Genomic DNA, 14,002 nt, shown 5'->3' with positions numbered 1-14,002 from the left:
TTAATTCACATTCAGTAAATTCAAACGCTTTTTAAAATGTGTAAAAAGGTTTTCAATCTTAAGAAGAGTTGAGAGAGAGACATTTAGTATGCTTGCATAACCTTAAAAAGAGCAAAAAATTAAATTCACGCTTTCAAAATATAAAATTTTATGAGAACCAACTAATTTTCATTAGCACTAAAATCTTCTGAGAGTGGCCTTTTTTAACCTTCTTTTGTATAATAATACAGTTTTTTTTTTAACTTAAAGTTTCGGTAGCTTTAAATTAAAAAAAAAGAAACAAACACGAAACTTCAAAATGTTCACATTTTGGGTATAAAAAATCACTTAATTTATTGTGAAGAGCTAATGGTTGGCAACACTGCACAACTTGGCAAACGTGACGTCACGCACTCTCTGATGGGCGTAATCTTGTTTCTATCATTCTTGTGATTAAACAATGTATTGCTTTTTGCTGAACAATCTGGCAATCACTTTGGCATTCGCTTACCAACACTTCTTCGTCGAACTTATTTGTTGACATATAAACTTCGCGTGTGATTTTGTTAGTTTGTCCATGCTGTATACAAAAGTCAAAATAATCAAAAGTTGCTCAAGAAGTGTGGAGGTGTAAGTTAAATAAAAAAAGAGTGTCTCCAACTCTAATAAGATGACTCCAGGAAACCAAGCAAACTCAGACAGCGATTTGGAAAGTGTTATTTCATTTAAGGAAGTACCAAAGCTTCGACGCAACAGCAGTGGTCCCAAATACGTTTGTAGTATTGAAGGCTGCAGTCAGAGTTTTAAGCGGTTAGATAAATTGGATCAACATGAATTCCATCACACAGGAATAGTAAGTCTTACTAAAACAAAAGCATAAAATATGTAACCGAATTTATTTTGCTTTTCAGAAAAAACATTACTGCATCTATGATGGTTGCGATAAGGTCTATTCCATTTTGACACATTTGAAGCGCCACTTGCGTACAACGCATGAACGCGTTGCGCCGGCAGAGAAAAATGTGCCTTGCCAAATACCCGGTTGTTTGAAAATGTTTCAAACTGAGACCAACATGCGTCGCCACATACGTGAAGTCCATGAAAATCCAAAGATCTATTCATGCAAATTCTGTGCAGAAAAGTTCACGCAGAAACTGAAATTGCGAAGGCACGAAATACAAAAACACACTGGCGATTATCCGTATACGTGAGTTTAAGAATTGTTATTGTGTTTGTAATGTATGTAAAAATGCAATTATCTTACAGTTGCGAGAAGTGTGCAAGGGGATTCTATCAGCAATGGCAACATGACCGGCATATCTCTTGTTGTAAAGTGTACATTTGTGCCAACTGCGAAATGCAGTTTAATAAATGGACGCAATATGTGAAGCATTGCAAGGTGAAGCAACATGGGCGAAAGTTTTACCAGTGTGAAAATTGCGAGCGTGTATATGGCAGACCAAGTGAATTGCAAAAGCATATAGCGGCGAAGCACATGGATAGCGAGAAGAAAATGATTTTCAAATGCCAAACCTGTGAACGCAGTTATGCGTATGAACGAAATCTGAGGCAGCACATGCGCGTTGCGCACGATGGCAAACATTTTGAGTGCACTGAGGACGGTTGTGAGCGTGTTTTCAGCAGTGGACAAAACTTGGCAAAGCACTTAGAGCGTGAACATAAACGTCCAGCCATTGAAGGTACAAATGTGATTCAACAGAAAAAGAACAAGCCCAAAGTGGCGCGTAAAAAACGTAAGGACGCTGGCCGGTCAATTATATCGAATCTATCAAGATTTAGCGGCGTTGTTGTGGACAAAAATTTAGATAAATTATTAAGAGAACGTGAAGATGACGCGTTGGATATGGCTGGAAAAATGTTAGTTGAACAACATAGTGAGAGCGATGATAGCGAAGATGATTTGCCACTTGCAAAATTTGCGCGAAAGCAACAACCCGAAATCACAAAACCAATCGAAAATGGGCTGGAAACATTGATGAGCGCAATTTTGACCGATGCATAGTATTTGTAATATATATTATTTTATTTAGTTAGCTGCAAAATGTACGTACTTAAACAGATTATAATTAAAAATTCACTTTATTGCAACAATGAAATTACATTAATTAAGCACAAATTTCTAAAGGGAATTCGTGATCTTGCGTTTACGCATTTGCTCGATCCATTTTTCCAACTGCTGTTCAGGTGTTTGCACAGGCAGATAATAGTCCTTGGGTGGCTCACCCTCTTCCAAACGCACGAAATAGTGGCAATGCTTGTATTCAACCCTCCCCGTACGTCCACGCGCATGTCGGCGCACACCGCGGAAATAACGTCCTTTGCCCACAAAAGATTCAGCTGTAAATTATAGAATAATTGATTGTGATATGCATTTGTTGATAATCAAATTTTGCATACCAATCCATAAATTGCTTTTATATTCCACATTGTGTTGGCGCACAGCCATTTCTTGTGCTTCTTGTATCACCTCCTTGACATGTGTGGCGCCTTTCTTCAAAACGAAGCTTAACTGCTTCACGGCTTCATCGACGGACATGCCACGCACAAACGAAGCGATATACCACATTTTATCTGGACTATATTTAATGTTGGTGCGCAAATGGCAGACATACTATATGAAGAAGTTAAAAAAAAAAAACAAATTAAATTAATTGCAAGTTTTCTCTGGCATAGCAATAACTTACCGCCTTTCGTGGCTCTTCATCTGGCTTTTGTGGTGGATGGACTACTTTATTGTACTGCAGCCACTTGCGTGGTCCGTAATTTGCTTTATTCCAATTAGAGTTTAGCGCGTCGGAAGTGTGCAGGCTGTTAGTTGCGGCGAGTAGCAGTTTACACGAACCTTGCAACAGATTTTGTTGTGTAAGACTGAAACGCATCATCTGCCGCACTAACGAATTCATTGTTTTTAGTAAAGTAAATACTTTTAAGTTAATTTAGAGAAAGACAAAAACAAGCAAAATTACGACATAACCCAAAAGAAATTGTTATGGAGCCCGATTGGCCTTTGATGTGCATTGACAGCTGATAACAGCTGATTTTAACTGTACTGCTAGTGTTGTAACAGGACAAAGAAACCACAGGGTGTAATTCAATTCTAATAAAACTAATTTGTGAGTTTTTAAATTTATGCTAAAAAAGCAACAACAAAAAGTTACATGCTTGAAAAACGCTTGTAGGTATAAGGATTCTGATCTTTATATTTAATTTTTTTTTATTTTAATCAACAAAGAAACCATTTATTTTTTATAATTATAATTTATAATCAATATCTTTTTATTGTAAGTTTTTCGTGGCAAATGGGAAATTTTGTGAAAAAAATAATAATGAAGAAAAAGGAAAAAGAAAGTAAGGTGTAGGTGGATATAAAAATGAATTGATTGATGAATATAGCTTTTAAGTACACAATTTTAGGTTAGAAAAATTCAACAAAATTATACATTCAAATGCATGTACCAAGCACCAAAATAATGTAAACAAAACTTTGGAAGAAATTTTGATTTGAAGGAATTAGTCTATTTATAGCTTGCTATTATCTCGCATTTGTTCTTAAAATTATAGAAAATATGTTGAAAAATCGGCAAATTGATTAGTAGCTTCTAAAGAAGAATGGGCTTCCATTTCGTTAAAAAAAATTGTGTATGGAATGCTTGAGCATATTGATGATGCATCTTCAAAAAGCCTTGGGGGTTCATTTTTTGGCTGACTCAAATTATAGAACTTTGTTTCTCTTAAGAATTTCACTTAACCTTTTGAAGTACAAAGACAAAATACACAAGTATCCTTCCATATAGAGAGAAGAATTTGACATTTGAAATTTTTAAAAACATTTCTTCCTCGAATTTTTCAGTGCCCTTAATTCTTTAGTATACCTTGGATTCTTATATACATATATAATTGGCACGTACACCCTTTCTGGGTGTTTGACCGAGCTCCTCCTCCTATTTGTGATATGCGCGTCTTGATGTTGTTCCACAAAAGGAGGGACCTACAGTTTCAAGCCGACTCCAAACGGCAGATAAATTTATGAGGAGCTTTTTCATGGCAGACATACATTCGTAGGTAGGGCGACCGCTATTAGAATAAACGTTTTCTTCATTTTCACCGAGAATTCCGCATGGTAGTCACGCACCAACCTATTCGGCTACGGTGGACTCTTATATCTATATTGTATGGTAGGGATTAGTGGTTGTTGTTGTTGTTGTCGAAGTGGTTCAGTTTTTCCACTGAAATAATCCTAATTAGTGACCAGCACCGTTTTACTACCACTGTTGTCGTGTGATGATGTTTTTTTTTTTTGTTTCCTAAGTCAGATCCATTTAGTGAGGTCCAGCAAATTCTTTATCTCGAGTCTGAGATCTCATTAATTCGCTGCAAGAAAGGCTTGCCGAAGGAGTGGAGTCGTGCCCTTGATAGCCCTGGACATTCACATAAGTAGTGGAAGAGACTTTCCTTCGCTCCTTCTAGCTTCTGCAGATAGGATTGAAGGGTAGGTTGAGTCGAGCTGCATGATCCCCTACTTTCCAATGGCCTGTAAGGGTTGCAGTGATGCGTGAGATGTTTGGCCGAGAGCATCCTAACAGATCATTCGCCCGTTGGATTTTGTACGACGGCCATGTGTTTTTTGTTGTAATAAATGCAGTTAATTGCTTCCATCTTCTTTCGGCTAAAGCATGATAGTGTGAACCAATGGATGCTTTTAATGTGTTGCGTGGGGTGGAGAGTGCCACCGGTTCTGCTATGTCTAGTGTCGAACCTTTTCTTGTTAGCTCATCTGCTATCTCATTACCCCGTATGTTCCTATGACCGGGAACCCATGTCAGAGTAATTTCAAGCCGGCATTAGTGGTATAATATGTATGTATATAAATTTCATTTATTTTAGGCTTCAAAATATCAAAACATTCGAATACTTCGACTACAGTAAACAACGCATCCCAGTCAAGTTAGACAATGGCATCATTAATTGAATCGAAACTGTAGTTTGTATAAAAAAATCCGCCACCGTAGCCGAATGATTAGTGTTTGACTATCATTCGGAAGTGCCTAGGTTCGCATATTCGTGTATGAAATACTGAAATGATAGAAACAAGATTTTTGAATTACGGTCGTTCCTCGGCAGACAACCGTAAACCTCCATGAAAACTCTCCTCACAAAAAATATCTGTCCTTTGGATTTGAACTGTCGGATTTGAACTCATAAGATTCGAATTACAAAGTAAGCGGAGCATGATGGATACCGGGTGTCGATAAAACGTCGAGATATTCATGTAATGAAAAAATCATGCTGTTACTAATAAAATAATTAATATTATAATAAAGAAGATCTAAAATTCGTAAGAGTTTATTCAAAAAGGTATTAACTTGAATCAGATCAATATTTCAACAAAAATTCAATTGAAATTGGCAAAAATGTTTCTAGTAGCGACTGTCAGCTTCCCCTCAAAATGAAATGCCACTTCACTCTTTCAATTTCTCTTACTTTGTTGGCGTTTTGTGTACGCGAACGCGAAAAGCTCTTACTTTGGGATCATCATCATCATGCACAGCACTAAAGTTCGGTGTGAGCCTTAGCTTCCTCCATAATTTTTCTCCATGCATTTCGGTCCATAGCCATACTACGGTAGTTGGTCGCTCAACGTCTTCAACGTCATCTAATCATCTTTTCCGCGTCGCCCTCTTCGCTTTTCACCATACAAGCGTGCATCCAAAACTTTGCGAGGTATTTTTTCATCTGGCTTTCTGCAAACGTGTCCTAGTCACCGGATGAGCTGCGATTTAACAAACCGCACGATACCGCTAGGCGTACCGATAGAAACTAACATTCAATTACGACCCGGGCTCGTGAAGTTTATGTTTGATTCGACTGACTGTAGATGACCTCGGCTCGTGATATTTATTTTTGGTCCGACGATCTTTTCACGAGCTTGGCTCGTCATATTCAGGTTTGGACCAAAATTTGTATCACAAGTCAGACTCGTTAAAGCACGGCAAGGGGTTAACGTGGCTAAATATGCTCTGTTTGCAGCCTGCACACATTCTTGGCTAGCAATCGGTGTTTTATGCGTTCTACTGAGAAGCAGTCCTAGATATTTAATTTGATCCACGCTTTCAAATTTATGATAATCGATTGTAAGCTCTGTCGCTTTTCTCAACGTCTTAAGTCTTGCGAGGTATTTCGTTTAGCTTTCATTGATCTTTCATCCAAAGAATTTTGCTTTTATTTGAAGTGCTTGGTATATTTCTTTTAGAACAATCATATTGTTCGTGAGGATGACCAGGTCACCCACACACTCAATTCTCCTGTACGGCAGCCAAGTATGGGAAATTGTGCTAAACTGCAAAGCCACTCTCAAAGCACTGGAGGCTGTACAACGAACTGCGGCCCTCAGAGTTGTCTCAGCCTACCGCCTTGTCTCAGGCGCAGCAATTTTTGTGATCAGCGGGCAGATACCCGTCGACCTCATGGTACGGGAACGAATGGATGCTTGGGACTCCAAGAAGAAACACTAGCTTCTCATAACAGAGATGCCGGACCATGCTGCGGTGGCAAAGCCGATGGGAAACTGAACCGAGTGGCAGATGGACGGCAAAACTTATTCCATCAATTGAAAAATGGGTATAAAGGAACTTCGGGGAAGTGAAGTACTTCTTAATTCAGTTCCTCTCGGGCCACGAATACTTCCGGAGATACCTATAACGCATGGGCAAGGTAACCGATTTCAAGTGCATGTACTGCGAAGCGCTGAGCGATGAAGCTGAACACACATTTTTTAGCTGGGACAGATGGCAGAAATGCTCTGAGGGAGCGGATTGGAGACATCGTGCAGAGTAACATAATCAACAAAATGCTCGAACCCGAGGATAGCTGAAACGCGGTAAAGAAATACATCGACAATGTACTATGAAAAAAAAAAGATTGACCTCGACACAGTACAACAAAGCGAAGCCGCACAGATAGAGACACAAGAAGACGAGCCTGTAGCATGAAAGCTGGCAACAAATATGGTGGGTCCAGAGGTGGATGATTGGAATTGGTCCTTTATGGGTGCTGTTCTGGGCCCACCCGAAGTAATATAGAAATCAGTCTCGGAAAGGGTGTCTCCCCAGAAGGAGAGGAGGGATCGTTTTAGTGGCTACATCACACGACGCAGTAGACGACGGTCGCTGTAAGTGCGAATGTATTTGAACTCTACCTCACCCACAAAAAAAAAAAAAACAGATCATCAGCAAAGCCACTTATTTTGAAGTTTTGGTGAATATACATAAGTACATACATAGTCTAGGATCAGATTGAACACAAGCGTAGACAACGCGTCTCCCTGCTTTACCCCTGCTTCAACTCTGAATGAATAAGTCCCTTTGTCTTATAAGAGGCGGCTGTTTACACTTAATAGCGAAGCCAATGTTTTAGATATTCCTTGCATGCGTGACAGGTATTCAATTTTGCCTCTTTCAATATTATCGAAAAAAGAGGTTGTCTGTAAAGTCGGTTTACTGACGATAGTTTAACGTGATAACATCATAAGAAAATACTGATTGAATGGTTGCATTTTTCAAAAGAAAATTTTAATTTTATTTGTTTGATAGATATTTTGTATGGATATAGAGAATGAGTTAACATTAACATAACATAATATAACATAACATAACATAACACAACACAACACAACACAACACAACACAACACAACACAACACAACACAACATAACATAACATAACATAACATAACATAACATAACATAACATAACATAACATAACATAACATAACATAACATAACATAACATAACATAACATAACATAACATAACATAACATAACATAACATAACATAACATAACATAACATAACATAACATAACATAACATAACATAACATAACATAACATAACATAACATAACATAACATAACATAACATGACATAACATAACATAACATAACATAACATAACATAACATAACATAACATAACATAACATAACATAACATAACATAACATAACATAACATAACATAACATAACATAACATAACATAACATAACATAACATGCTGTTCAAGCAAGGTAACGACGCATGAGCAAGATAACGACGCATTTTTTGGTGCGTGCAGCCGGCTACATTGAATTATAAGACGTTATCGCGTCAAAAAATAATAATAACATTAAGACAACAGGTATTATTAACAAACTTGGTTTTATTTTAAATTCTTCAAGTAAATCAAATTAATAATAATCAATAAGAAGGCATATGCAAATACAAAAACGTGAATATATATGTGCATATGCGCATATACATACACATATACGCTCACTTAAGTAGGAGAGAGCAAGATATCGAACGTTGCCGTTCGTTTGCTTTGTCGTTCGTTTCGCGCTTTCGTTTGCAGTTCATTCAAGGTAACGGCAATGAGCAAGGTAACGACAAATGAGCAAGGTAACGGCAATGAGCAAGGTAACACTAATGAGCAAGGTAACGACACATTTTTTCGTGCATGCAGCCTGTTAAATCGAATTATAAGACGTTATCACGTCAAAATCTATAAAGAGCGCATGCAAGTTAATTTTACTTTCAAAGCTTTTTAAAACTTTGGCAAAGCTTTGACGGGCCGTCGACCTTCCAAAACTACGTTGCTACTCGCCTAATATTTGTTCAGCGTACCCGTTCAGCCTCTCAGTAACTGGATATTAGTTTATTCCTTATTTGGGAAATTTTACAAAAACAAAATACTTGGAAAGCATTGCCGAATACTCGAGTTGTAACTTTAGTGATAGAAAAGGCGGTTGTCTCTCAGCAGGCAATGGCAAGCCTCCGAGTGTATTTCTGTCATGAAAACTATGGTCATAAAAAAGCATTTGCCGTTTAGAGTCGGCTTGAAACTGTGGGCCCCTCCATTTGTAGAATAACAGCAAGGCGCACGCCATAAATAGGAGAAGGAGCTCGGCCAAACACCTAAAAAGGGTGTACGCGCCAATTATTTATTTATTTTTGACTATTAAGGGGGTCTTCTGGTCTCCAGCGAAAAAAAAATCGTTTTTTTTTTTTGCATAATTTTGTTGTATGTGTATGCGAGAATACGCCACAGAAAGGATTTTTTGAAAATCGCATTTTTTCACATTTTTCTGGGCACCGAAGTGTACCCTCCTCCGGCCGTTTTATCATAAACTTTATCTTTAAACGCGTTTCCCCGAAAATCGTGTTTTTTAAGAATTTTGGTCACACTTTTCATAGTAGTTATACTCCGATTTCAATGGTTTTGGTCTTAAAAGGTTCGGAAAACTTACTGCTAAGTTTCCCCGTGTACGATTTTTGAAATTTTTTTTCATTCCATTTTTATAACCTTTTAAAGTTCAAAAAATGAGCAAAAAAAAATTTTTTTTGCAAATTGTTGCATAACTTTTGAAAAAAATTAAAAAAAAAAATCTGTCACGGGAAAACTTAACCAGGGCAACTCTGAAGACAACGCATATCTAATTTTTGCTTTCTGATTACCCAGGTGGAAAAACCGTGACCAAAATGGAGACCTGTTTCGTTTGGAGGTGGACGTCTTCAGCGCCATTTCAAGGTCGCGGGTGTTAATTTTTTTCAAAGTCAAAACCATTTTTTAAAAGCCAAGACATGTACCTTTAAAATAAAAAAAATTTTTTTTTTAAATATTCACAGGATTTGTCACAATCAATCCCCAAAAAAACTCTTCATTGCAGGGCCTCGAGACCCCCTTAAATTTCGGTCTGAAAAACCTTAACGTATATTTTTATACACCAATATCTTCCTTTATATTGCCTGACTTTTGTATTTGACTGTAATATTTTGAGAAGTTTTTCACATAGTACAATCGGCCTCACAAATACGAGTGCAACAACGACGTGCACATGACAAATATGGCGAATAAAGTGAAAAGGAAAATCCATGGTGACATAACAGCAGCACATCCTCAAAGCAACACTGCTTCCGCGTATTGTGTAAGACTGAAGCGGAAAGTGATTGAATGTGGGGAAAAATCGAAATCGAAATTTGTTATTTAGAAAATTTTCAAAAGTCGCTGACTAAGTGAATCTAAGTGAATTGATTATAAAACCCATGGATATGAAAAAGTAAAAGCAAGACGCACAATTTATAGTGTGGCAAATACATAGTTGATGGTGCACATGCGAATATGCGTGTATGAATATTTGTTCGCCACCCACGCACATTGTTGAAGAAGCGACGGCTTCCAGCCTCACTCAGGCCAGGCAGCGTGTTAGCGAAAAAATCGATATTTCTTGAATATTTACGTAAAGTATAAATAAAATGCAAAGCATGTGGCAAGTGCAGGGCAAAGTGAAATTTTAGCATAAAGCCAATTTAGAAACATACGTTCAGCGAGCGACAGGGCAGCAAAGCCTTGCTATTATTTCGTGAGAGTCTAACGGCGGAGTGAAGTTGTGCAAATAAAGTTTATTTGCGCATACGAGCGCACGTACTCACCTACATATAAGTTTTATTCAAAGCGGCTGTGTTCGGGTGTGTTTTTGTTTTTGTGTTTGGAGCGTCAGGCCTGTGCTGCAATGATGGATGGTGTGACCGCGAATGCTGAATTGAAAGATATGTCCGACTCCAGTGATAAGTGCAGCTTGTGACAGCAGTGGTGCAGTCTTGCGTAACTCAAAGAATTTGACGGCATTACCGCTGGCTCAGCAGGCCAACGAACACTCGAATGATGATGAGCAGTTGGTAAGCTTTTTAAGAGAGAGAGGAGGGTAACGGAAAAATTAAAATAATGTTAAAATTTAAGTTACACTTTTTGTGTGTGTAAGTGTGTGTGCAGAGTGCTTGAGAATGGATTTAACCATCCGTTGGACATCTTTTTTAAAACCGTCGGTTGGGCACCTGGATCTGGACTTTTTTTGTGCTGCTCGAGGAGCCTTTTTAAAAGGATCTTTTTTATATCCATAAATTGATAGAAACTTAAATTTTAGGAAGCTACCTGGAAGCTCAAGTCGTTAGCTACAATATAACAGAAATATGTTAAATTCACGTCCAAAGTAGAAAAAGTCTGGTCAGACCCGGATGCCCAGCAGAGGTTTAATGCCCTTAATAAAAATGTATTAATATAATATATGCACTTATTTTCATGTTTATATTTGGGTAAGAATCCTGTAAGCAGGAGATCAAATCTCTTGGGTGTGGAGGTAACATTTCTCTGATCTGGGTTCCAGGACATAGGAACATAGAGGGAAATGAAATTGCTGATAAGCTTGCCAGGAAGGGGTCGACTGAATTCGCCTCAGAGGCCTCCTACCCGGTCGTCGGTCAAAGGGGAACTGCACAAATAATTTCTCAGAAAAGCGCAGAAAAGATGGGGAGTTCCATTCCTTCATGTGCTATCTCGAAAACCCCTGGGCACAAGAAGATCTCCTACCCGGTCATCAGCATTCCCCTGACAGTTGCTTAAGGGGAACTGTACAAATTATTTCTCAGAAAAGCGCAGAAAAGATGAGGAGCTCCATTTCTTTATGTGCTATTTCGAAAATCCTTTGCCCTGAATACGATATACGACGGACTCAGAAAGCCCTTTGAACTCCTCGCCATTCAATTTTCAAACTCGTGGCTGTGTTTACCGGTGACTGGACGATTGGCACACGCGCGGAAAAGTTAGGGTTACCACCCCAATTGCAGAAGCTGTGGGAACCTTTCAGAGAAGGAGACTGTAGAGCATTTTCTCTGTAAATGTCCGGGTTTGGCAGCTAGACGATTAAGGTCACACTCACTGGGTGCGCCTTTCTTCGACAGCCTGTGGCAGTGCGCCAACCTAAATCATCCCATCGATCTTCTCCCTTATATCAACAGCTCTGGCTGACTGTAGATATCTGCTTGTTGGAGGTCTCATAATGGTATCAAAACGGCGCTTCAGTGCTACATGAGGAATGCCAGACTGGCACTTCAACCATTCACCTACCTACCTATGTATGTATGTATTAACCTTATGCTGCCAATTTTTCTAATTTAAAAGCCCACAACCATCGAGATACGTCACTTAACTTCTTTTTAAGACTCACTGGCTTAAGTGATTGGCGTCTTCAATATCTTGCGTACACTTCTTTTCCTCGCACACGTATTAATTTTCACCCATCTCTGGCTCCACCGTATTTGTAGCCAGCTTTCATGCTACAGGCTCGTCTTCTTTTGTCGCTATCTGTGCGGTTTTGCTTTGTTGCACTGTGTCGAGGAATAACTTTTTTTCCGTAACATGTTCCCGATGTATCTCTTTACCTCGTCCCAGCTGTCAGCATTTTTACTCATTATGTTGCTCGGTACGTTGTCCTCAATCTGCTTCCTCAGAGCATCTCTTTTTGCGAGCCATTTGTTACAACTAAAAAACGTGTTTCGCCATTCATTTGTCACTCGGTTCCGTGTCCCATCGGCTTTGCCACCTCAGCATGGTTTGGCATCTCCGTTCTGAGAAGCTAGTGATGTTCCCCGGCCATGAGGTCGACAGGTATCTTCCCGCAGATCACAAAGACTGTACCGCCAAAGACAGTGCGGTAAGCTGAGGTAACTCGGAGTATTGTTGTTCGTTGCACAGTTTCCAGCGATTTGCGCTGGGGTTTACAGTTTAGCACAATTGCCCAGACTTTGCTGCCGTACAGAATAATTGAGTTTGTGGCCTAACCCTCGAGAAGGGCTTAAAGGACACAATTATAGCTGCACGCTTCTTTTCACATAGCCAATCGGCCGTCACGGTAACATCTACACTTGCTAATGGACACTCTTGAGCTTCTGGTAGAAGAAAAAATGCTGTTAGTTCGTCCTAGGTATCCGGCCACCAGCAAACGTCTTTATGTGACCGGACACATTTTTTTGGCACAGGCTAATCATCTTCTACATAGTTTAAAATTAGTGAGTGGTCAGAAATCAGAGCGAACTTGGTACTGCGGTCCACTGAGGAGCCTCAGTCAGGTGGCACTATTTGGTCATGCGTTTAGTAGAAAGAACTTTAAGGTCCTATGTGGGGCTGACATTAAGTTGCTCTCTGGTCATCTCACCAGTCAAATTGACAAACGGTTTTGCGAGCACCGATCCATCGATGTACTGCATAAGATTTCCTTCTAAATATTCGAGCTCGGCCGGACAGAGATTCAAACGCTGCCAATTCTTAATATTCGAAATTTTAAGTTATAGGAATTCATCTACGAATAACGTAGAACTAACGAAATTCAAAGTTTTAGTATATGGAAATAACGAAATAAAAGATAATTGGCTTTAACTCCCTTTTTTGGGTCTTTGGCGGAGTTCCTTCTTGATATTGTTCCATAAATAAACGGACCTAGAGTTTTATGCCGACTCCAAATGGCAGATTGTCTTTTTTTGTTATGATGAGCTTTTTCTTGGCTGAAATATACTCGGAGGTTTGCCATTGCCGGTCGAGGGGCGACCTCTATTAGAAAAAACTTTTTCTATCATCTGATGTTTGATGCCCGGAGATTCGAATCTGTGTACTTCCGAATGGTATGCCATGGAAAACAACAATCGGCTACGGTGTCCGCCGTACGAGAAACTTCTTGAGAAGCCTTGTCTTGCTCTTTTACAATATGGTACCTGTGGACATTGTATCGGATATAACTACCACTGTACGTGCCGTAATCAGACTAAGAGGCTCAGACCACAGGCTTGACCTCACTTACGGATATTCAGGTATTCTCAGCAAAGATACATTCTTCACGCAAATTCGATTAAGAGAAGAGTAGGCGGTGTGTGGAATACGGAGGCAGGGCCTGGTACACGCATGACCCAAATTTGTATCGAAGAGTTGGTGAATGAGTTTTCTGCGAGAAGCTCCTTATCAAACTCAAGTTCTGGCAACCGGATCACTGTGTATTCCAAGTGGACGGAGCCGCAAGCAAAGAAACAACTGATTGGTTGATCACTTTTGTTGTAATTGTCAAGGAAGTAAATAATTATTCCGAGAGCCAAACGACAATCAGGGTCCTAAGCTCAATGATGTTGCACTCGAAACTGAGCGGGA

At 39.2% G+C, this 14,002-nt stretch overlaps 2 protein-coding genes across 2 annotated transcripts; one reads left to right on the top strand and one right to left on the bottom strand.

The window, feature by feature from the left end:
- Positions 1-507: 507 nt before the first annotated feature.
- Positions 508-2,024, top strand: LOC129239046 (transcription factor IIIA). The gene is made up of 3 exons (XM_054874317.1): positions 508-832; positions 891-1,186; positions 1,246-2,024. Exons 1-3 carry the CDS (start codon positions 650-652, stop codon positions 2,000-2,002), a joined length of 1,236 nt encoding a protein of 411 aa, XP_054730292.1. The 5' UTR covers positions 508-649; the 3' UTR covers positions 2,003-2,024.
- Positions 2,025-2,060: 36 nt separating this feature from the next.
- LOC129239048 (39S ribosomal protein L22, mitochondrial) lies at positions 2,061-3,017 on the bottom strand. Its single transcript, XM_054874318.1, has 3 exons — positions 2,685-3,017; positions 2,398-2,611; positions 2,061-2,337 (listed from the first exon to the last, which is right to left on the bottom strand). The coding sequence occupies exons 1-3, from the start codon at positions 2,901-2,903 to the stop codon at positions 2,120-2,122; spliced, it is 651 nt and encodes a 216-aa protein (XP_054730293.1). The 5' UTR covers positions 2,904-3,017; the 3' UTR covers positions 2,061-2,119.
- Positions 3,018-14,002: the final 10,985 nt, after the last annotated feature.

Source organism: Anastrepha obliqua, chromosome 2 (assembly GCF_027943255.1).
Source record: "Anastrepha obliqua isolate idAnaObli1 chromosome 2, idAnaObli1_1.0, whole genome shotgun sequence".
NCBI lineage: Eukaryota > Metazoa > Arthropoda > Insecta > Diptera > Tephritidae > Anastrepha > Anastrepha obliqua.
The sequence above is the reverse complement of the archived record's forward strand: the minus strand, read 5'-3'. Positions and strand labels throughout refer to the sequence as shown.